At 39.6% G+C, this 24,561-nt stretch overlaps 1 protein-coding gene across 3 annotated transcripts in view; it reads left to right on the top strand.

Moving 5' to 3' along the window:
- map3k22 (mitogen-activated protein kinase kinase kinase 22) overlaps positions 1-24,561 on the top strand; it is a 120,810-nt gene that overhangs the window by 29,864 nt on the left and 66,385 nt on the right. For all 3 annotated transcript variants that reach the window (XM_043687909.1, XM_043687908.1, XM_043687907.1), the window contains exons 2-6: positions 7,258-7,340; positions 13,053-13,147; positions 18,532-18,572; positions 19,484-19,583; positions 22,156-22,269. In XM_043687909.1, coding sequence (XP_043543844.1) covers positions 7,322-7,340; positions 13,053-13,147; positions 18,532-18,572; positions 19,484-19,583; positions 22,156-22,269 — 369 coding nt within the window. In that variant the 5' untranslated portion in view covers positions 7,258-7,321. The remainder of the gene's footprint in view (positions 1-7,257; positions 7,341-13,052; positions 13,148-18,531; positions 18,573-19,483; positions 19,584-22,155; positions 22,270-24,561) is intronic.

Raw genomic sequence — 24,561 nt, 5'->3', positions numbered from 1 at the left:
TTGCCTGGTAGGACAGAATGTGAATAGTGTTGAAAAGAGTGACATATTGCCAAAGCTTTTTGTTTTGTCATCAGGACAAATGCAAGAATGCCACATTTTAAACAATCCCAGCAATTTACTATTACAGGAGAAAATGGGGTTTATTGGTTGGAAAATTGACTCTGATTAGCCAAGACGTTGCCGTGAAGAATGCATGGCGGAAACATAGGCTTCCCAAGCTCCTGGCTAATTCAAACCAGGTGCAAGGCCAGAAAATGCATTCATATGGCCATTAGAGCAGCATGAAATTATTTGCTGGTCAATGTTTTTTAGATACATGGCATTTCCAGAGTAATTTAAGAGTGACTGAGCACTTATCAGGTCTGAAAGTGGTGGCTTTGGCTCATCTGTGAGTTAGTACCAGATATTGCAAACTGTGACCTGATAAGGAAGCTTATCCTGCAGAATGGTTTTGATGCTCTCTATTTCTGTGTCAGACTTATGTTTAGAAGATTCCTGTTAAGGTCAATCTTATACATGGAGTTATACAAATCACATTGCATATATTGAATGAAGAAGATAAGCTTACTGTGTACAGTACTGGAGAACCCATTAGTGAATTTCTCAAGGAGCAGGATCAGTGGCATGTTCCACTGACAAGATACTTCTGTCAATCTAAAAAGATTTTCCGCCTACCACACAATTAACTAATATCCTATCTGAACTTTGGTGCCAGTATGATGTTAGAAACATAGGCCACACAGCCCAGTGGTAGCTTTTCAAATCAAATAGCAGTTTCTTTTGTTTGTAGTGGTTTCAGTGCAGACTTTACTCAGGTAGTCTGCAAACTCAAACCAAAAAGATTACTGTTAGATGTGATACTGCTAATGAGTGCATCAGTGGGTGCAATTTCAAGTAATGAGATAAGCAGCTGAATTGTAACATGGTTCACTTTCACATGCTGGACTTCTCTCTTCAAACAAAAGGAATATATTCAAGCCTTGCACCATTTTTGAATCACCTTGGAGCTTGGGGATCTTGTTACTCTCATTTGCTTTCTCCATTACAACATCTCAATAAATCAAGGTCAGTTTCCTAGCCAACCACCATATTTTTTCATCCAATAGAAATCGAAGTTTGAAATTTGGCATTCTTGCATTTGTTCTGATGAGTGCAAGACAGAAAGCTTCAATAACATATCTCAGCAATTCATTTTTAGGTAAAAGCTGTAACAAGGTCTAATGCTGAGTGTTTCTAATCAACCTGTTCACAGATTGTGCACCTCTGAGTAGTTGGGACTTTAATATGGACCTCCTGGCCAAGACATAGGGACACTACCACTGTGCCAGTGAACATTATTGAATAGGTTGTTACTGAGTAAGTCCAACTGGTTAGTGCAATTGATGATGCTTGCCAACACTTTGATTGAGAGTAGACCGATGGGATGACAATTGGCTTAGTTAGATTTGTCCCTGTTTTTGGTGGACAGGATGTACACCAACATGAGTTGATGCTTGGTTGGAGCTTCACTGGAAACGCTTGGCCATTGTGTAGCTAGTTCTGGAGCACCAGCTTGCAGTACCTAACACGGAATGCTGTTAGGGCCCAGAGACTGTACTGAATACGGTACTAAATGCATCTAGAAAGCAAACAACAATCAGCCACCCACAATCCAACTGGATGCCATCCTCACCTGATGAGCTTGCTGCATAACAGTTTGAATTGGTAAACTAGAAGTCATGAGTTCAACTATTACCAGTTCAAATTGTGAAATTTGAATTCATTCAATTTAATTTATTTTATTATTTAATTTAATTTAGTAAATCTATCCTCAGCTATAGAATCAATAGAACAGAATCATGGAATCCCTAATGTATGGAAGCAGCTTATTCAGCCCATCAAATTCACACTGACTCTCTGAAGAGTCCAATCACATCCACTAAAGGCTGTTGAACCTCCAGGAGAATCTGGTCCATCTGTCCTGTATGAAAGGGAAATGGCATTCCTCATATAAATGGGTGCACTTGCAGTTTCATGCTATAAAATTGACTCTTAATGATGTCAAGGTACTTCAGGAATAAGTCATAATATTTTACTTACGTCCAAAGCAAACTAAAAACTTATGCACCCCCTCTTTGTACCCAACTTTCATAGTATCTTAGCAATGTTCAATTAGATTAGATTCCCTACAGCATGGAAACAGGCCCTTCGGCCCAACCAGTCCACACCAACCTTCTGAAGAGTAATCCACCCAGACCTATTCCCCTACCCTATATTTACCCTGACTAATGCGCGTAGCTTACACATCCCTGAACACTGTGGGCAACTTAGCATAGCCAATTCACCAAACCTGTACATCTTTAGCTGTGGGAGGAAACCGGAGCACCTGGAGGAAACCCACGCAGACACAGGGAGAATGTGCAAACTCCACACAGACAGTTGCCCAAGGTTGGAATCGATCCTGGGTCCCTGGCGCTCTAAGGCAGCAGTGCTAACCACTGAGCCACCGTGCCACCATTATATAATATCTGTTGCATGATCACTAAAGATTTTGTACCTTAATTATTGAAACACATGATGTCTCACTACAGCAGTTTACTTTCATCTATAGAGGTGACGACCCTATAGTTGAAGGGAGCTGAGAACGGCTGGATTGGATGGTGAGTATCTTTTCTTATGGGGCAAGTGAGGCATGTGTGCTCGCCTGTTAACATCCTCCCATCACTAGCCTAGCCATAGTCTGAGGTCACCCCCCTCTCTCATGTCTTCAATGAGCCACACCACTTCCATATCTTGATATTTCACTCCCTCCTCAAAGCTCCTGACCACCCTCCTCCCAACCCCTTTCAGATAATCCTGAAAACATACATTTTCTGGTCTAATACCTCCTTACGTAGTTCATCATCAAATACTATTTTATAACCGTTCTTTCCAATGTATAGAGATATTTCATTATGTTAGAAGTGCTATATAAATGTAAGTGGTTTTTAAATATTGCTAAGCTTGTGACTAATGTTGTTTGGAGCTCAGCAAACTTATGTAAACAGTTACTAAAATCAGAGGAAATCAGTCCCTGAAGGGTTTTCTAGTATTTTTCTTTCAGGGCTGTGGAACATCTGATGGAGAGATTTGGCTGCATTTGAAATATCTGATTCAAAACAGATGGACTATCACATCCTTCGTTCTCACATGTTGAATAGAGGATACAACACCATGATGTTCTGCAAATGTGTTGTTAAAATAAAACAGTGCTGTACTAATGAGTGGAAAGTATTTTTTTTAAACGCCGGGCTTGACTGTCCTGGTTGTGGTTTGTAGCATGTACTGTCTTTACAAATAAAGTTAACTGCATATGTTTGGGGCTTGTAGAGTGCAGGGGTCGGGACTATGTCTCCTTTTTAAACAGAACCTTGTACTTTTATGTGGATGTATTTTCTGGTAATTTTCAACTCTGGTAGTGCTGACTGATGGCTACCAGCAACCCTTATGTGCATTATCCATAGATTGACTTTTCTTGCATCAGCTTGCCCCTTCATTGTGCAGGAATGCTACAACCAATTCTTGTTTCTTCGTCACCAACTGTTTGCTTCTATTGGAATTATTTGTTTAGGTCAAGAATTGCAGTCCTAGTCAATTAACTGTCTACCCCTCCCAAATCCCTGAGCACGGAGATGGTGGCAGAGTGGTAATGTCTCCAGGTTAGTTCATCCAGGAGGTCAGGCTAATGCTGTTTGGACAAATCCCACCATGGAAGCGAGTGGAATGTAAACATTTTCACAGTAATGATGATCATGGCAATGATTGTTTGTAACAAGTCATTTTTATAAGAAAGTAAACTGTCATGCGGGTAACATAGCGCTTATGTTATTTGACTAGTAATGCAGAGGCTAAGACCAGTAATCCGGAGATATGAGACTAATTTTAACTCAGTGGAGGCTGGATGAGATGATATCAAATTTTAGCCATGAGTTCAAATCCCTGAACCACAATTGGCAACTTTTAATTGAAACAATTAAATAAATCTGAAATTAAAAGCTGGTATTAACAACAATAATAATAGTAATAATTGTGGAATAACCTGAATGTAGTAAAGTCCCACTTGGATGGCTAATGTTCTTTCGGGAAGGAAATTCACTGACTTTACCTATTTTGTCTACACATAACATCAGAGCCACAGCAAAGTGGTTGATTTAAAGGCTCCCTGAAATAACCTAGCAATCACTCAGTTAAAAAAGCACCACCAGTTTCTCAGAGACAATTAGATGGTGTCCATAAATGCTAGTTTTAACAGTCAATCCTGCAAATATAAAAAAAGTACCTCGTTATTTGTCACTCCTGACTTTGCCTCAATCCCCTTTTAATCCTTGATCAACACAATATTTTTTTGAATTGGAGAAAGCTTTTTGTCTTGCAGTCTTCATGACAGACACAAAATGCCAAATTTCAAAGGGAATGTTTTTACTGTAAGAGATGGTGATTGTTTGGAAAGTTGACTCTGATTGGTAAAGGTGCAAAGCCTGGACATGTACTTTCAGTTTTCAGAGGACAGACCTCTGCTTATGAATACGTGTAGCTTCTAGCAAGAGTAAATGAGCCACTTTGCAAACCCAGATGTTTATCTTAAATTGGTTGTTAGTGTAACTTGTGGTATACAGTACTAGGGATGATTCATGACGTGCTGATAATTTCAGAATCACATTAATATTAGTTATGTTCTGAGTCTTGGTAATGTGATTCCAAGTCTGTAGGCTGTACATCCCAACAACTGGCACATCATATCAGTTTCTTTAGCTCTTTGCAAAAGACAACAGTACTGACTGTACTCAACTGTCCTGTGCTTGTATGAGATCAACTTACAGGACTCCAGTTAAAATCCAGCATTTTATGTACTGAATATGTTTTTTATTGTTGATCTTTCTTTCTGTCCAGATGCTCAGCAATGTAATACTATGGGCTATTTCTACACTGCTATTGCTTAATTCAGTCTGTGGTTTAGACAGTTCAGGAAGTCCAGTTGCTACATAATTGCTGCATAAAGTTTAGATTACTCATGTCTTTGCACAAAAAGTGATGCAAACTTTAATAAAATTTTGTGTTTTGAAAAATATACAAAACTTTTTGTCCCCCCCAAATGTTTTGTCCACTCACTGAAGGCAACATTGCATTCCAGTTCTACGTACACAGTAGCAATCTGGTAACTTTGCCCATGCTGTGTGTGTTTGCAGCCTGTTCAAGTATGCAGCACATCAAATCCTATTCAGTGATTTTCACATAAACGGAGGTTGAATTTAACTCTGGCAAGAACATGGCCCAGTGAGTAACTAATTGGACTGTGAGCAGTGTGAGCAAGTTGGACATGTTTGCTGCTTACTGACGCTCCAATCAAAGTGCCCCTGGGAATTTGGTGGGAAGTAACTGTCTGGCTTTAAAATCGGGCATCTCAGAGGTTGCTGCCGTTAGACTAGAGTGAATGGATGTGAAAAAAGAAATGCTTTCATTTTTATTGCCAAAGCAATTTGCAATTAATGAAATAGCTTTGATGCGTAGACACCGTTGTTCTAATGGAAATGGGATAGCTAACCTTTACAGAATAAGCTTTCACAATTGCATGATGTCAGCGACCAGGTAACCTCAATTTGTGAAGTTGATCGAGGAATGAGTATTAGCCAGATCACTGGGAACAACTCCTTTGCTGTTTCCAACATAGGGCCATAGGTTCTTTAATATACTTTGAGAGAATGATTGGGGGAGGGAGAATGTTATCTCCCTTCCACCCTCCAGTGTGTTTGAAGGTGACGAGGGCATATATAAAATGGATGCGCCATGAAGAAAACAGTCATACTTGAAAATTAATGTCTTGATCGTACATGAGCTCATTTTGACTTTTGGAAAACGTGTTGGCCCAGTCTGTGTCATTGGCTTGTCCTACTGACTTTTCCTTCTGATACTGGATTAGTGGTGCTGGAAGAGCACAGCAGTTCAGGCAGCATCCAAGGAGCTTCGAAATCGACGTTTCGGGCAAAAGCTCTTCATCAGGAATAAAAATATTTTATTCCTGATGAAGGGCTTTTGCCCGAAACGTTGATTTCGAAGCTCCTTGGATGCTGCCTGAACTGCTGTGCTCTTCCAGCACCACTAATCCAGAATCTGGTTTCCAGCATCTGCAGTCATTGTTTTTACCTTTTCCTTCTGATGGCCAGCCTACCCTCTACCCAACCTGCTCCTGATCTTGTCCACCACATTATAGAGGAGGGTAAAGTGTCTGATACTCTGCCCGCCTGCCCCATTTGAGCCCCATAATTGGATGAATGCTGTCATCTAAGGGACTTGTGTGAGCCCAGTTCTGGCTCTGTAGCAAATGTTTGGTTTGTGGGTAAAAGTGGAAGGAGTCTGAGCACCCTGGCAGCTTTGACAGCGCAGGCTGCTGTTCGGTACAAAGTACCAGAAGCTTTATGTGCAGAACCGCTGGCCTTATCAGGGACATTGCCATCTCCTTGCTCTCCCTCCAAATTCTCCAAACCCCCCCCCCCACACACACACAAATAATGGGTCCCTGCTGACCCCATCCCCCACTCTCCCATCCAACTGGCCGTTCTAACCCGATTCTCACCTGCACAAAATGAAGCAACTATTCTTAATTAACCATTCTGCTTCAGAAAGAATGACCAGTTAATCAATTTTTTTTAGTAGTATTTGTTGAATTAAAAATGTTGGCCAGAATGTTGGCAGCCTTCGTCAATGTTTGAATGTTAACCTTCATCCATGATAAAATGGAATTTGTTTGTCTTCCCCCTCAACTTCTGTTCTTTTGTATAAATAAATAAATATGCTGAACTATTCCCTACTATCTCTGATCACCTTGTTATTGTTAAGTGAGGAAAAAGGTCATATCACCGATTGAACCTGAAACTGTCAGGCAATATGTGATTGAAGATGCTCTTCTCATGTTAGACCATAGGATTAGTAGTAGGCCATTCATCCCATCGAGTCTACTCCACCATTCAGCGAGATCTTGGTTGATGTGATAATGCTGAACTCATTTTTCCTGCCTTTTCCCATAACCTTTCATTTCTTTACTTCTAAAAATGTTTCTATCTCAGCCTTGAATATACTAGATGACCCAACCTGTACAACTCTCTGTGGTAAAGACTTTGACAGATTCACTACTTTTAAGAATTTTTTTAATAAAGTGGACTTTATGCATATTTTTAAAGGAGATTTTGTTTAATATGCTATACTTTATTAGTAAATATACTTTCACATCTTTTTCCCCTGTAGTGTGACTTGGTGATGGGAAGATAGTCCAGAATTTGCTACTTTAACAAACAGAAAGCTTGTCCTCATGTTGACAGTAAGCATGGGTAAGTAATCCATTATGTCCACTTTTTAAAATTTTCAGACTGGTAAAACAAAACTAGTGATTACATGCAGCAGCTTAGTGTCCAAAAGAAATACAAATCATTTAGCTAACTTAGATGTTGTAAGGATAAGATAGTATTATATAATTTATAGAATCAAAAGAGGATTATTACCCCTAAACTTTGGGAGCAAAGCAAATATTGAGGAAGAGATCAATTGAGCCAAATGTTTCTGTATCCTAACCTTTCTTGGGACTTCATTGGAAGTGAACTGTTTTGCTTTGTTCCCTGTATATCACTACAGTGATTACCTGTTTGTGAACAGAGTTGTCTTATTCATGTACACACTGCTTTTTGTGTAATGCTTTGCTTTCATCCAATCCTTAAGGGGCAATTTACTATAGTGGGCTCTTCAGCTTTCTGAATTATAACACATCAGGGTACTCTCATAGTTGTGAATCTGATATTTGAGAAATGAAGTCTCCTCTGTGTCCAGGAACATGTGTTAAAGCATTTAAAAAAAAACACATTAAAGCACATGTCACCAGTTTTATCATTAGGCTTTAAAGAATAAAGAGTTTTTAAGAATGATTCCTCTGCTGAACTTCCTGAAGATTTGCATCATCCAGAGGGGATAGGACTGCTGTTTGCTAGTGCTCTTCTGTTGTCTCGATTTTAAAATAACAGAGACTTATTTTTCATTGGGATGGTCGTGCCAGTAAAAACAGAGTAGATTTAGACCATCCCCTTGTCCAGTCATTGGTGAGAGGTGGGTATGTGCATTATGCAAATAACACACTCATTCTGCCTTCACCCGACACTGAGGCACAGTGCAAGGGACAGAAATCCAAAATATTAATACTCTGCCCAAATGGGGTGCACTGCCTTATGCTCATCAACTACCTTTTGGAATTTCAATTCTCAAGTATTCATTCCACTGAATTTACAATTTTAATAGCCCTTTTGAATTGAAATATCTCTAGAGTTTTTTGTACTGGGGTGATATACTGTTAATTACTAGAAGTCGTAAGTTAGCTGTCGACAACAGTTATATAAGCATAGAATAAAAGATTGTATAGTTTTCCTTTAAGTGTTTTTTAAAAATCCTTTTGATCTATATGTTTATTCACAAAATGTCAGTATCGTTGAGTAAACCATCATTTGTTTCCATTCTTAATTGCCTTTGGAAAGTGGTGGTAAACTGTTATTGAATTGTGACAATCCTTGGAATGTGGGAACATCCACATTTCAGTTAAAAAAACCTTTCCTTCACCCTAATATTGTCCCACTATACCGTTACAGTACATCTAATTCTGAATTCCCATTTATAAATGCTAACAGCAAAAATCTTCACAACGTTACAAAGCAATTTATCAGTGTCACAAGAAAATTAACTAATTGCCCTTGTGCACCTAATGCCTGAGGGTGTCTTACTTAGTGTTCATTTTATTTTGTTATTGGGATGTTGGTGTTGTTGGGAAGGCCAGCATTTATTGGCCATCCCCAAGTACTCTTGAAAATATTGTATAGAGAGACGAACTCCAATTGCTCCAGCCAAATCGTGAAGGAATGGTGACATACTTCCAAGTCAGGATAGTGTGAATTCTGGAGATGAACTTTCAAATGATAGTTTTCCCATGTGTACCTGCTGCTGTTGTTTTTCTGGGTGGTAGAGGGTGTGCAGGTTTGGAAATGGTCTTGGCCGGTTGCTGCATTGCATCTTTTGGGTACACGCTTTTTGTACCATGTGTAACTTTGTTGAGCACTTTGCTGGTCTGTTTAGACGATGCCTACTGCTCTGCCTTCATCAATCTTCTTTGTCACCTCCTTCAAAAAACTCAAATCAAGTTAGTGAGATACGACTTCCCATCACAAAGCCATGCTGACTGCCCCTAATCAGTCTTTGTCTTTCCAAATGCATGTAAGTCTTGTTACTCAGAGTCTCCTTCAACAACGTACCTACCAGTGATGTCAGGCTCACTGATCTATCGTTCCTTAACTTTTCCTTACTACCTTTCTTAAATAACGGCACCACATTAGCCCACCTTTCAGCACCCTTGGCTAGCAATGATACTAATATCTTAGCAGGGGCACAGAAATCTTTTCCCTATCTTCCCTCAAAGTTCTGGGAAACACCTAACCAAGTCAGGGATTTATCTACCTTTAAATGGTTGGTACAGCTAAGCTACTGCTCAGTAGTGAACTTCACAGTGTTGATGGTGAGGGAATTCAGCAGTGACAATGTAGTGGAAGATCAAGAGATACTCATTTCCTGGCACTTGTGTGACAAACATTTTCCAGCTCAAGCCTGCCTCAGAGGGACTAGGACTGCTTTAGAATTTTGGTCTCCTTATTTATAAAAGAATATATTTGTCATAGAGGGAGTGCAGCATAGGCTGGTACAAAGCTGGTCCCAGTAAAGGCAGAACTGTCCATTTGAGGAGAGAGTGGTTTACTTGTCCTAAATTTGCTAGAGTTTAGAAAGATGACAGGGAATCTGATTGATTGAAACATGTAGAATTCTAATAGGCCAGAAAGACTAAATACAGTGAAAATGTTTTCTCAAACCAGGGGATACAGTCTCAGGATGTGGGGTACTTTAAGACTCACTTAGGATTAAAAAACAATTTGTGTAAAAACATTTCTTCACTTAAAAGGTAAATATATTTGCAGAATCTTTTACCACAGAAGGTTGTAGAGACCGAGTCTCTGAATATATTCAAGAAAGAGATAGATAAATTTTTAGGCTTTAAAGGCATCATGACTCATGGGGAGAAAACGGGGATTTGACATAAAGATAGAGGATTAGCCATGTTTGTAGTGGATGATAAAGCAAGCTTGAAGGGCCTAAAAATGTGTTGCTGGAAAAGCGCAGCAGGTCAGGCAGCAAAAAAGGAGAAGGAGAATCGACGTTTCGGGCTCTTATGCCCGAAACGTCGATTCTCCTTCTCCTTTGATGCTGCCTGACCTGCTGTGCTTTTCCAGCAACACATTTTTAAGCTCTGATCTCCAGCACCTGCAGTCCTCACTTTCTCCAAGCTTGAAGGGTCGAATGATTTGCTCCAAGTTCCAGTTTCTATCAAGGAATAGATCAGTGACAATTCAATTAAATGACAAAGTAGTTCAAGGGACTGAATATCCTCCACATGTTATTATGAAAAGGTTTTTACTCAATCTTTAGTTCATCACAAAAAGAGTTTTCTCTTGCTGAAGTATGTGTAGACTTTTGGACATAAGCGTTTTTTTCCTGTGGTACTAATACCAATTTGGCCAGTTTTTGTTGAATCAACACTTTTTTTTTCTTGTTGAGACTGCTGTTGCAGAAATATTCTATGATTAAATTGTAGTCACTGTACAACTGAGTGAGGTAATGGTATTTTAGCTATTTGGGTCTGCCTCATGCAGTGTAGCCTCTCTGAAGTACCCAGTATCAATTGTTTAATTCAGTTGGGCGAGTTTGGGAAGTGGAGATTGGGTTGCCTATGTATTAAGTGAAGTTTATGCCTGCATGTACTATTTATATAGATTAACAACTTAGGTTTGGATAATGTCGTCAACTTAACCGAACATCGTGCAGTGAGAAGAGTGCTAAAGCATCACGTGGTTGAGGAAGCATTTGAAGTCAGTGAGAGAAGTTAGAAGTGAGCAAAATATAATTAGGGAATGAGTTCCGGATATGGAGGCTCTCTTATATAAAACCAACACAGTTACAGGAAATCTGAAATTTAAAATAAAAACTGCTAGGATTAGCCAATTTGTTACTCTCCACTTGAAAGAAAAACATTTATAGGTTGTTAGTTTAGAAATTCATCTAGTTTGGTTTCTGTCATCTTGTTATTTGCTTGATATAGTAATAATGAAGTTAAATATAATCTTAGTAATCAATCTGTGTAATTAGGTGCTGAGGTGGACTAAAACCAACCAGTGATGGAAAGCTTTGGGAATCAGATCTAAATTCACCTGTTTCTCCTCTAAGCATTCAATTCAGTTTGTTGCTTGGCTTTTTGATAATGACAAACGGCACTATCATTCATTGTGTACATTTGGAAAATTGAAAAATAAGTAGACTATTCAGCTTGCTCCATCATCCAATTAGATCGTGGCTAATCATCCACCTCAATGCTACTTTGCTGCATTATTCTTTATCGTTTGAGGTTATTAGTATCCAGAATCTATTAATTTTTTTAACCTTAAGCATGCTCAAAAGCTGAGCTTCTGTAGCCTTCTGGGGTAGATATTTTTCATAGACTAGCCCAAAGGCATTGTTGTGAGTGTCTCAGCTGCAAATATCAGCCGTGTGATAATTAGTACAGCATGGCTCTTATTATGGAGGATCTGGAACTTGTGTGAACAGGGCAAATAAGAACATGTGTTTTCAGCTAGTTGGATCAAATCTTCATTGCAGCACACACACTCTGAGCAAGGAACTGTTCGAATGTTTAATTCAATGTATAACTATGCACAGAAGTCAAAGTAAAGAGAGGGAAGTAAAAAGGAATTAAAGAAGAAATAAAAGCGGGAGAAAGTAAAAGTTAAAAATATTAAATTTCCAAAAATAACTATAATCTATAGGAATGCTACCTTGCAAAAAACTTGCAATTTCGCAGCGGCTGCTTGGCAAAAATCAAAACATGTCACAAAACCAAAAGTTTACTAATATTTGACAGAACAGGTCCTAAATTTTTCTGGCACAGTTATTATGCATATATCACTTATATACAGCAGCATCACACTCTTCAGTGTGTTTCACTCTTCAGAAAATATGCAAAGTACTGATATATTGCTGCATGTGGGGGAACTAAGCAGAAATATCTTATTTCCATTTTTGACTGACTGCATGTATGCGAGACATTGCTATCCAGTTTACTATCTGTTGACCTATTAAGTCATCCTTACCATCATCATTACTACTAGGGCCAAGCTTAGGAGACTAGTCAACACCAACAAAACTCAGTAGCAGCAGTGTGTTGTATCTGCACGATGCACTACAGAAATTCACCAGGACTCTTCCAGCATCATCTTCCAAACCTTGACCCCTACAGCCTAGAAGTATTATGATGGTAATTCATGGGAGTACCACCATCTGAGGTTCCCTCCAGGGTTGTGGTCTAGGCCAACCATTATCAGTTGCCTCATCAATGATCTTTCCTTCATCATAAGGTCAAAAATAGGGATGTTTGCTGATGATGGCACAATGTTCAGCACTATTTCTGTCTTAAAGGCAGAGGAGGCTTCAGTATTTAAGTGGCAAGATCTGGATCACATTCAAATATCAAGTAACGTTTTTGCCTGGCTATTTATCTTGTTGCCATTGTGGAGTCATGCTGTGCATAAATTGGCTGCATTGCTTCCCTACATTGTAATAGTCACTATACTTAAAACCACAGCCATCATTGTAAGATGCTTTGAGAGCTGGTGAGATCAATTAAATTGGTAAATAATTATAAGTTCTTTATCATGTGTTAAGTGCTGAATAACCTTTTTCAGATATTGGTAAGGCAGTTGAATGTTATTGCATGCAAACTTTGTTTCTGGTGATAGTAACTTGGTTTAGTTTAATTTCAATGTTTCAAAATAATTCTTTGAAGTTGAAGTAAAAATCATCTATGATATTGAATAGATTGGAAAGTTTTACTTCATCCAGTTGAATGGACACAAATATCTTAGTATTTTTCATGTTACCTTGATTATTTCTTGGTTTTGTTTTGTTTCCAGATGAACAGGAAGCTCTGAATTCAATTATGAAAGATCTGGCTGCTTTGGGCAAGTGCAGAAAGTTGCTAAATTATGACATCAGCAAAAACAATCAGGTAAGCTTTGTGGGAAAGACCAAGACAACTTTAGTTGAAGTTGTTAAGTCTTGTCAGTATAGACACCTGACCAATTCAGTGAGCTAATGCCAAATCTGTATTTATATGTATAATACTTAGTTCACTACCTCAAATTGTCTCCAGGAAACGTGACTTCTTCAGTTAAAGACACATTTACATTATACAGTTGCAATGAATGACACAAGAACAAGTTCGCTGTTTTCACAAGTGAGGATAAAATTTGTTAGACGAGGGCCTTAAAGCAATAATAATGAGGACAGGTAGATACAATACGACTTGGTCTAACGATTTAAAAGGACTACTTTGAGAAGCAAACGTCGTAAGTAGCAAGTGATAGGCAAGGTTTAAATGCTCCCACATTCAGTGAATCAGGCTCAAGCTCTGCAACCCTGCCACATCCAGTCATAGAATCACAGAATTCCTACAGTGTGGAAGCAAACCATTAGGCCCATTGAAGTGAAAGTGAAGACTGCAGATGCTGGAGATTAGAGTCAAGAGTATGGTGCTGGAGAAACACAGGTCAGGCAGCATCTGAAGACCAGGAAAATCGATGTTTTGGGCGAAAGCCCTTTATCAGGAATGAGCATGGGAGCCTTGGGGTGGAGACATAAATGGGAGGGGGGAAATAGGGCTAGGAAGAAGGTAGCTGAGAGTGCAACAGGTGGATGGAGGTGGGTGTAATGGTGATAAGTCGGAGGGGAGGGTGGGGTGGATAGGTGGGAAGCAAGATGGACAGGTGGGACAGATCATGAGGATGGTGCTGAGGTGGAAAGTTGGAACTGGGATAAGGTGGGGGGAGGGGAAATGAGGAAACTGGTGAAATTCACATTGATGCCATGAGGTTGGAGGGTCCCGAGGTGGAAGATGAGGCATTCTTCCTCCAGGTGTCAGGTAGTAAGGGAGTGGCGATGGAGGAGGCCGAGGACCTGCATATCTTCGGCGGAGGGGGAGTTGAAGTGTTTGGCTACAGGGCGGTAGACCCATTGAGTCCATGCCAACCTTCCAAAGAGCATTCCACCCAAACCCAGGGATTGATTGGCACATTTCTGATCCTGACTTCTTTAACTGGCATTTCTCTTTGCAATTGCAAGACTAGCCTTGCCTTCTCCTTCTTGACTGGCAGAAGTTTGACTTCCTTGAATTTAAAATGCCAACTCTCACTTACATATTCAGTGCTCTGCATGGCTTGTTCCACCCTAACTCTAACACTCCAATGGCCTTATGTCTGATTCCTTTCTTATTTTTGTCCTTTTGAAGCCTGAGTATTTAGAATATTCATTGCTAGCCCTACTCTTTGAACCCTTCACCTTTACTTCTGACCTAAGGTCAGACAACAGTGAGTTGTGGTGTGTGGTTAATTGAATGTTCTCTAATGCGGTCTGTATTACCATGACACTTTAGGTTAACTAGAGAGGCACTGCCCTATCGTATAAATGTAAATTGTATCCCAGCACTGTTTATCACAATTTAAAGTGATTTACGATAAACATTTCACGCTACTGCCATGGCACTCCCCTGTAATCTCAGTCACTACTTTGATTTGTGATTTGCAGCGGGAGAGGGACACTGCCAATTCAAGCCTTCGGAGAATGTTGAGTGCTGTTTCTTATGGGTGCAGCACTCAGGCATTCCACAGTGTACTTTTAATCTTGATTGTTTTGGAGTCTTGTCAAGAATGTCGTAATCATTCTGACTATTAGCAGAGCTGGAAGCTTATAGGCAGTGAATTCTCTGCAATTCAATTTTCTCATATTAAGTTTATATCCCATGCTAGTGCCTTTGAGTTTCTCAATTGGATTTTCAGATCCTTCTTAATTTTTAAGAGTTCAAAATACTTCTTTCCTCCCTTTTCCTTTGTATCATACTTGTCGTTCTGTTTTGCACATCAAAGCATTCCTTTGTTATCTGTTTCGGTTGACTCTGGCTAGCTTCTCACCCAGGGTGTGTTCCGTTTGGAAACGTCATTTAGTATTTGCTATTATTTTCAATAACTAGCAAAGCCCTTCCTTAGCTCCAGAAATAGATCCTTTGGAAAAAAAAATAATTTCTTCTTCAATATATTTTCGGTTTTAGTTCACAGCACATGGATGTACATACGTCAGCGTTGATTCTTCCTTTTGATTGTAGATCTGAAGATCTGCCTCATTGTTTTATGCTTCTTTCATACATCCCCGAGCATCACTCCACTGGCCCCAAACTGCCAGCAACAAGTTAGAGGAACGCAAATTATTCTTTACCACAAAGATGAAACATTTCTGCTCACTTCCTTGTCTGCACCCACAAACACCCATCCTCCTGTTCCAGCTCTTTGAAATAGCGGTCATGCTTAGTTTCATCTTTTAGCCACAACTCTTAAGTTTATCTTGCTTGGGTACCTGTCTAACTCCTATTTAAATAAGTATTTATGTTATCAGCTTCCACTACTGTTTCTGGCCAACTGTATCAGGGAAAGGATTTCTCACAATTGCCAAGGATTTTGAATTATTGAGCCTCTTGCAAGCGGAAATACTTTTTCTTGGTTTACACTGTATAGATATTACATCTTGAAGCCCTCTATCAGATCACTTGTTCACACTCTCTGTTCCAAGGAATATCCTGCAAAAAAAACCTTGCATTTTGATAGCACCTTTTACAGCAGTAAAATGCCCCAAGAGGTGTAATCTGACAGAAACTGAAAGCAAGCCAAAGGAATTATAAAAATGGTAGACAAAAGCTTGGTTGAAGAGAGAGATTTTAACTGGAAATGTGTACATTTCCAGCTCTGATCTCCAGCATCTGCAGACCTCACTTTCTCCCGAGAGAGATTTTAAGGAGGACAGAGGATTAGAAATTTTACAGAAGCAATTCCAGAAGGTGGTGGCTAGGTAGCTGAAAGCATAGCAGCTGATGGGGTGAATGAGCTTGGGGCTATGTGAGAGATCAGATGTGGAGGAACACAGAGATCTTAGCAGATCTAGTGCTGCAGGCAGTTACAGAGACAGGTGGGTGGAAAGTGTGAACAGGCTCATGAAATGAAGGGGAGTGAGAACAAGAAATGTTATGGTCAGTTGTCTGGAGAACTGTCAGCCGCAAGACATACCAAAATTGCTGATGTGGACATTCGCTCCAGAATAGATACAATGGAAATGGAGAAACAGGAAGAATAGGTTGGAGTGCTTACAGGAAGTAGGATGTGAGAAAGTGTAGTCGAAGTAGGTGTGAGTAATTTGCTTGAATATTGTTTGATAGTCTACTCCTTAAAGTAGGAACAGACGGATTGAGGAAGAGAAGGGAATTGTCAGAAGTGGACTGTGGATAGCTAAGGGAGAGGTAGAAATTGGGAGCAAAGTAGATGAAATCAGGACAGACATAGACGTGTACCAGATAAAGAGGTGATGGAGGTGACCAATGAGGTACAGGAATAAGGAATGTACCAAATATTCTACAAAAAAATAGGCACAGCCAGGACCCACGAGGCCCAACACAATGTATTTTATTTTTGAGGTGGTGTTAAAGAAGGAATTTTTAAATGTGAGAACAAATTGAACCAGGCAGAGGAGAGCGATGATGGGTGGGGTCTTGTTGGGCCTCCCGTCACGAAATCTGTTTCAACATCTTTCATAATGGCCACCTCTGCTCCTATCACATCTCCTCTGCTGTTGAAACCCTAATTTTTGCTTTGTTATTTCCACACTTAACTGTTGTATTGTTACTCCAAGTTCCTTGCTTTAATTTAAGCATGAGCTTTTAAAACACCACTTACTACTTTTACCTTATCTAAATAACCTCCTCTAGCTCTTTAACCAGCTGAATGCTCTCCTGGTTGTTGTTGCTATTTTGTCAACATAGAAAACAGAAGGAGGAGTAGGCCATTTGGCACTTCATCTTATCTTGCAATTCAGCATGATTATAGCTGATCACCCAACTCCCTAACCTATTCCTGCTTTCCCCTCAAGACCTTTGATCCCTTTAACTCAAATGCAATATCCAACTCCTGTTCAAAGTCATTCATTGTGGTAGCCTTGTTTGCTTTCTGTGGTAGCTAATTCCATTGGCGCTTCACTGTCTGGGTGAAAGAATTTCTCCTTGCCTCAGTCCTAAATGGTTTAGCCTATATTCTCAGACTGTGACCTCTGGTTCTCGATTTCCCCATCATCAGGAGCATCCTTCCTGCAATCAATTATCTAGCCCTGTTAGATTTTTATAGCTTTCTAAGAGATTTCCCCCTCTTTCTTTCTGAACTCCAGCAGTTAAAGTACTACTTGATTGAATCTCTCCTCAGGTCCTGCCATCCCAGGAATCAGTCTTGTCACCCTTCACTGCACTCCCTCTATACCAGAACATTGTCCCTCATAAAGTGACCAAAACTACTCTCAAAGTTACATGTGTGATCTCCCCAACACCCTGATAATTACAGCAAGACATCCCTGCTCCTATACTTGAATCAACTTGCCATGAAGGCCAACATATACAGATTGCCTTCTTTACCACCTGCTACACTTGCATGTTTATCTTCAAGAATTGGTGTATGAGGACACTCAAGCCTTGTTGCACGTTGTAGAAAGTGAGAACTGCAGATGCAAGAGATCAAAGTCGAAGAGTATGGTGCTGGGAAAGCACAGCCAGTCAGGCTGCATCTGACGAGCAGGAGAGTTAAGTTTTGAGCTTTGACTTTTGTTACACATTCCCCACTCTTAATTTATAGCAATTCAGATAATAACTCTGCCTTCTGATTTTGCTTTCAATTGGATAACCTCACATTTATCTACATTATACTGCTTCTTCCATGCATTTGCTCACTCACTCATCTTGTCCAACTCATTGAAGCATCTCTGCATCCTCACAGTTAACCTTCCCAGCAGTTTCGTTGTCTGTAAACTTTGAGATATTACACTTAGTTCCCTCATGTAAATTATTAATATACATTGTGGAAAGCTAGGGTCCTCCCTAGTACTGATCCTTATAGTCATTACCTGCCATTCAAACATTTACCCTTTTATGCCTACTTTTTCTCTAATGTGTGCCAACCAATGTTTGATCCATTTCAATACACTATCCCAGTCCCATATGTTTTAATTTTATACATTAATCTCTTATGTGAGACTTTGTAAAAGTTTCCTGAAAGCTCTGAACGCCTTCCAAGTAAACCACATCCACTGACTTCCCCATATCAATTCTATGAGTTACATCCTCTAAGAATTCTGATAGATTTGGCAAGCATGATTTCCCTTTTATAAATCCATGCTGACTCTTATGTTCCTGCCATCATTTTCCAAATGCTCAGTTGTTAAATCTGATGTCTCCCAACACATTTGCAACCTTGATTTTGTTTGTGTTTTGTTTGTGCTGTTTTGGTTCTGATAGTCATTTCTCTGTTTTTGTAGAATGAGGTAAGGATCAAGTTTGAGCATGAAGGAGAAAAAAGGCAAGTTATATTTTTAGTTTATTTAACATGTCTTTGACCAGAACCGTTTATGCATGTATTTATTGGTTTGGCATTTTCAATGGAAACTTGTAGAAGTTAATCAATGAACAAAGTTATGCAAGAAATTAATTATAAAAGAATGTTTCCTCTAATGCTAGTGCATATATTGCTTGGTCTGGCCCTGAATATGCACCTACTAGATTCAAAGTTGAATTGGTTGACCTTAACTGGAATCGCAGTGGGAGATCTATTATTCACCTCTGTATCCCTATTCTGGGCCAGTGTTGGTTTGTGGAGGGAAGCTAATGAAGACAGGGAGACGATGTACATGCAAATTAACCAGACTTAGCACCAAAAGTAGTTCCTTACTGGTAAGAATTTACATGGGCTGGATATTAATGAAGGCAGGATTGGAAATACCTGTGATTTCCTTACCTACACCCTCTCTCTTAGGCTCTGTAGCGATCTGCACAAATGCTACAGTAATACTCTGACTGTGGAATGTGTATAATCTGCAATTCAGAAATGGAAAATTCCTACCTGTAGGAAAAGATCTTTAAAAAGTTTGTGAACACTCATTGTATTGGTTCACATGATGGTGACCACTTGACCAAGACCAAAAGTGTGGGCAACAGTTTGAGAGCTGAAAATGTGTTGCTGGAAAAGCGCAGCAGGTCAGGCAGCATCCAGGGAACAGGAGAATCGACGTTTTGGGCATAAGCCCTTCTTCAGGAAGGTATCTTCAGGAAGGAACCAACAGTTTGAGATACCAGTAAAGGAAGGAAAAGAACATTGATAGATGTGAAAGCCATTTTACATTTTCTCAAGGTCCTTTGAGGCCCTTGCTTCATCATTAAGGGATTAGATGGAATTGGAAATACTTAAATAATCTGGGAATTTATTTTTTAAAGGATCATGCAGTTTTCTAGACCAGTGAAATTGAAAGATATGCTACAAAAAGTCAGCGATGCCTTTGGACAGCAAATGGAGCTACACTTCATTAATAATGAGGTACGTTTTTCTACTTCATTAATTTGTTAGTTATTAGATTTTTTTTTGCACAATAAGCACAGTGTAGGAGCAGTCACTGTGCAACCATTGGATGGTCAGGAATTTCCGAACCAACATTAGAAACAGCCAGTTTGTAAATATTTACTTCATTCTTTGGTTCTTAAAGTCTTGGCTCACTGGCTGATTGAGTGTCCTGTTTGCTCTCCTGTATTTCCCACGTGGCTATGCAATTTCCCTGTATGCCAGTTCTGGTGTTAATGGGATGGCAGGAAAAAAAGAGAATGCTGGCAGAGTTAAGAGAGAAAAAGAAATGCAAAATGAGTGAGAAGCACGAATCATGGAGAAATAAAAGTGAAGGAGGGAATGAAAAAATGCGGAGGACAAGGGCAGATACCTTAGGTAGGGTGTGCCACCGTTGGTGCTATATGATTCTGTGCCTTTAGGATTTTGAGTGGAGGAGCCTTTCAGATTTGCCATAATGATGTAGGTGTGACAGGCTCAGCTTTGTGGACTGCCCCAGTATGAAAGAGTTTGAAAACTCATAATTAGATAACTTGGTGTTGGGAATAACATTTGGTGTCAGTTGGTATTTGTGTCCCTTGGCCTGGATTTCTATTTCTATGTCAGGAGAGAACACTCAGCTGTGCAACCATGCACTCTGGGTGAGTCCATGCAGTCTGGGTGTTACAGTAGGTGAGAAACTGCTGAGGCTGCTGGATGGGGAGACAGACTGGGAAGAAGGCATCCCTTGATGCACTGGCACTTTGTCAAAGCGATTTAAAAAAAGGCAAAGGGAAAGACCACATTCCTCTTGATAATCCATTCAGTACATTTAAATTCCTTCAGATAGTCATAAAATCACTTATTAAAAACATGTATTAAAATTCAAGAATTGGAGTCAATCAAACTGTAAACTGAGAAGCATTGTGATAATGAAGGTTGTGAAATCAGTGCAAATTCTACAATGATAACCCTCAGGCCTATGTTGACAGGCAGATTGAAATAGCAAGCACTGATACTTTGAACACTGCAGACAGCGTTTTCCAAATAATTAAAGGACAAATGTTTTAAGTGTCTCTATAGCTTGACTGCTGCTATGAATAATTCCTTCAACAGCTTTGTTGATAGCTCCTTTTGACAACTGTCTTGAGTGTACCATTAAACTTGTTAGTGCCAATACGTTTATGAAAAATTAACATTCATATCTAATTTTAACAATCCAAAAGAGCTTTCCTCTCCTAAAGGGAATCCAATCTCCCCAAAAGTTACTCATAGGAGTACCTTACCTTTCCAAAAGGATAACTCTTCAAAGGTTTACTTTTAGCAGTTTTAAGCAGTTTTAGACCTTTTCCTGCAAGGTCTAAAGTACACAAGTTGTCTTTTGGAAATCCTATGAGTGAAAATCAGATTATCTTGAAGGATCTACACTGAAACACATCTAATTGCCTCTGTGAGCCATTGATATGGAAATTATAACCTATCCCCATTACCCCATCCACCCGTCTCAGCAGTAGACCATTCAGGTTCAGGCCTCTGCTGCTATTGTCATTAACAACCACCTTTACAAATATTCAAGCCTGATGATCCATTTGTGCTAACCTTCATTTTTAAAATTCTCGGAGTGCATAATTAAAGGACATTCCTTTTTAAAGAAGGATGGACCTTGCGTCTATAATGATGGGAGGTGACGAAGAAGGTGGTTGAAGAGCTTGGTTTGTTGTTGAGCTGAGCATTAATATGACAGAGGAACTCAAGTAGGACATTGCAAAGTGCAAGCATGCAGTAGTTGAATGGTGAAACAAAAAGAGCAGGTTGATTGAATGAGTGAAGGTGTTATAAATGGTAAGGATTGGGGAAATTAAGTGAATAATTTGCATTTTTAAAACATTTATTAAGGGGATGCAGGCATTGCTGATAGGCCAGCATTTATTGCCCATTCCTAATCACTTTTAGGGCAATTGAGAATCACCCCCATTACTATGGATCTGGTGTCACATATAGGCCAGGTCAGGTAAAGACAGCAGGTTTCCTTCCCGATAGGATGTAAGTGCAGCAACTGTGTTTTTTCCAACAATATTTTCCCCAACAACGTTTTCATGATCATCATTAGATGCTTAATTTCAGATTTTAAAATTGAATTCATATTCCATCATCTGCCATGGCGAATTCAAACCCAGGTTCTTGGAATATCATTCTGGAATTCTGAATTCATAGTTTTGCCAGTTGGCCATCACCTCCTCAGACTAAAAATAAAGATTTCATGGCAATACATTTGGAAGGAGTGAGCCAATCGGAGGAATAATAAGATGTTTTGTGGGGGAAGAAAAGTGACTTTGTACATAATAGGATCCCTTTTTACATTTGTTTTCTTGTGTGTCAGTCCTGATGAATGCATGACAAAAAGCTTGTGCCTTTTTAAATTAGGAATGCTCAGGATTCAGTTAATGAAATGCTTGTGGAGTTTAGGTTTGTTTAAAATGACTCAGAAGAAACAGAGTAGAAAAAGTCAAGACTGAATAATTCCTAGTTATGTACTAATCTACGAACATTGTGTTTATAAATTGCCATACAGCTTCGCACTCCACTACGATGCCAAAATGAATTGGACAAAGCAGTTGAGCACTTGGATCTCAATTCTAATATGAAGAGTCTGAGGATTTTGGTTATGCCTCGAAAGAACAGCCATGTGAGTTACCTTGTATAATAGGCACCTTTAACTATACTTTTCTTAAGTCAAAGTTATTAGATAAGTTTAGCTGATCAAACCTAACATCGTTCTTCATGTGAGTCAGGCAGGTGGAACTGAAAGTTGATCAACCGTACCATCTTGCTATTACAATCCTAACATCTTACTATTCTCAGAAGTGGTTGTGTTGGGTGCACAGTCTACACAAATAAGCATTGGAGACATTATCATTCTCCTGCCGTATCCTTGTATTTTTGCCCATTATCCGTATTCAATAATGGTCCAATGTCCCTCTCAAATTCCTCTGTTGAACCAACCTCCACCGTACCTACAGACTGTGCATTCCAGATGCAAACCACGTGTGTGAAAAGGTTTCTCATATATTAGATTTGCTACTTCTGTTAATTACTTTTAATCTGTGCCCTCTCACACTTGTTCTTTTATTACCAGAAACAGCTCTTTTCCGTCTACTTCAGACCTCTCTCGAGATCCAACATCCACAGCACTACCCTCATCCACTGCGTGTGTTACCTTGTCAAAGAACTGAATCACATTGGTTAGACATGACCTGTCCTTGACTGCCATAATGACTGTCTAGTGTTGGTTATAGATTCCTAATTATAGATTCGCCCACAAGATGAAAAATCCTTTCAACATCCACCCAGCCAAGTCCCTCAAGCTCTTGTATCTTTCAATTTCATCACCTCTGACTCTTCTAAACTCCAGAAGATACAGGCCTAGCTTGTCTAGTCTTTCCTCAGAAGGCAACCCATTCATTCTGGGTGCTAGTCTAATAGACCTTTGAACTGCTTCCAATGCATTAACATCCTTCTGTAAGTACGGTGATCAGTACTGTACATGATACTTTAGGTGTGTTCTCCCCAGTGCCTTGTGTTACTGAATATTAACCTCACTATTCTTACATTGAATTACCCTCACAATAAAACAAAACATTCAGTTAGCTTTCCTGATTACCTTTGTACCTGCATACGAACCTTCGGTGGGTCATGCTGTAGTACACCAAGTTCTTGACACATCTCAAGAGTTCTGCAACCTCTCACTGATTAGATAATGTGCTTTTTTTATTCTTTCTGCCAAAATGGATAATATCACACTTTCCAACATTGTACTCCATTTTCCAGATCTTTGCTAACTCACTTTACCTATTTATGTCATTTCATAGGCTTCTGATGTCCTTTCACAATTAATTTTCCAACCTACCTTTGTGTCATCAGCAAATCTGGTACCATATCTTTGATCTCTTCATCAAAATCACTTACATAAATTGTAAAGAGTTGAGGCCTCAGCACTGATCTCTGTGGGGCATTACTCGTAACTTCCTGCTAGCCTATTCCTGCTTTCTAATTCCTGTTAGCCAGCCAATCTTCTATCCATGCCAATATGTTATGCCCTATCCCATGAGCTTTTATTTTCTACAATAACCTTTGATATGGCGTCTTATCAAATGCTTTCAAAAATCTTAAAACAATACATTCACACATTTTCCCCTTTATCTACAACACAAGTTACTTTTTGTTAGAATTCTATCTTGGAAGGTGGAAGTCATTGGCTGGTCAGCATTTATTGCCCTTCTCTAGCTGCCCTTCAGAAGGTGATGGTGAGCTGCCTTCTTGAACTGCTGCAGTCCATGTATTGTAGGTCGATCCACAATGTCATTAGGCAGGAAATTCCAGGATTTTGACTCGGCGATTGTGAAGGAACGGTGATATGTTTCCAAGTGAGCATGGGTAGTGCCTTGGATGGAAATTTGCAGGTGTTTGCATTTATCAGCTGCACTAGTCCTTCTAGGTAGAAGTGGTCTCGGATTTGGAAGGTGTAATCTAAGGGTCACAGGCAAATTTCCACAGTGCATGTTATAGATTATATATACTACTGCTACTGGGCTTTAGTGGTGGAGGAAATGGATGCTTGTGAATGTGGTGCCAATCAAACAGACTGCTTTGTCCTGAATGGTGTCAAGATACTCAAGTGTTGTTGGAGCTGCACTCCAACAAGTGTTCCATCACACTTCTGACTTGGTCCTTTTTGATGATGGATAAGCTGAACTCCAATAAATTAGTTAAACACTCTGTCCAATGTTTTCACTTCCTTCCTATAGTGTGGTACCCAGAACTGGGCACAAAAATGCAACTGAGGTCTAACAAGTGCCCTGTAGAAGTTTAGCACCATTTCCTTACTCTTACTGTCTGGACTCCTTTTATTAGAGCCCAACAGCCCAATAATCTACGCTTTCCACGTGTTCTCCCAACTACAATGACATCTGCACATATA

Source organism: Chiloscyllium plagiosum, chromosome 4 (genome assembly GCF_004010195.1).
Source record: "Chiloscyllium plagiosum isolate BGI_BamShark_2017 chromosome 4, ASM401019v2, whole genome shotgun sequence".
NCBI lineage: Eukaryota > Metazoa > Chordata > Chondrichthyes > Orectolobiformes > Hemiscylliidae > Chiloscyllium > Chiloscyllium plagiosum.
Note: the sequence above shows the minus strand (reverse complement) of the source record. Positions and strands in the feature narration are given on the sequence as shown.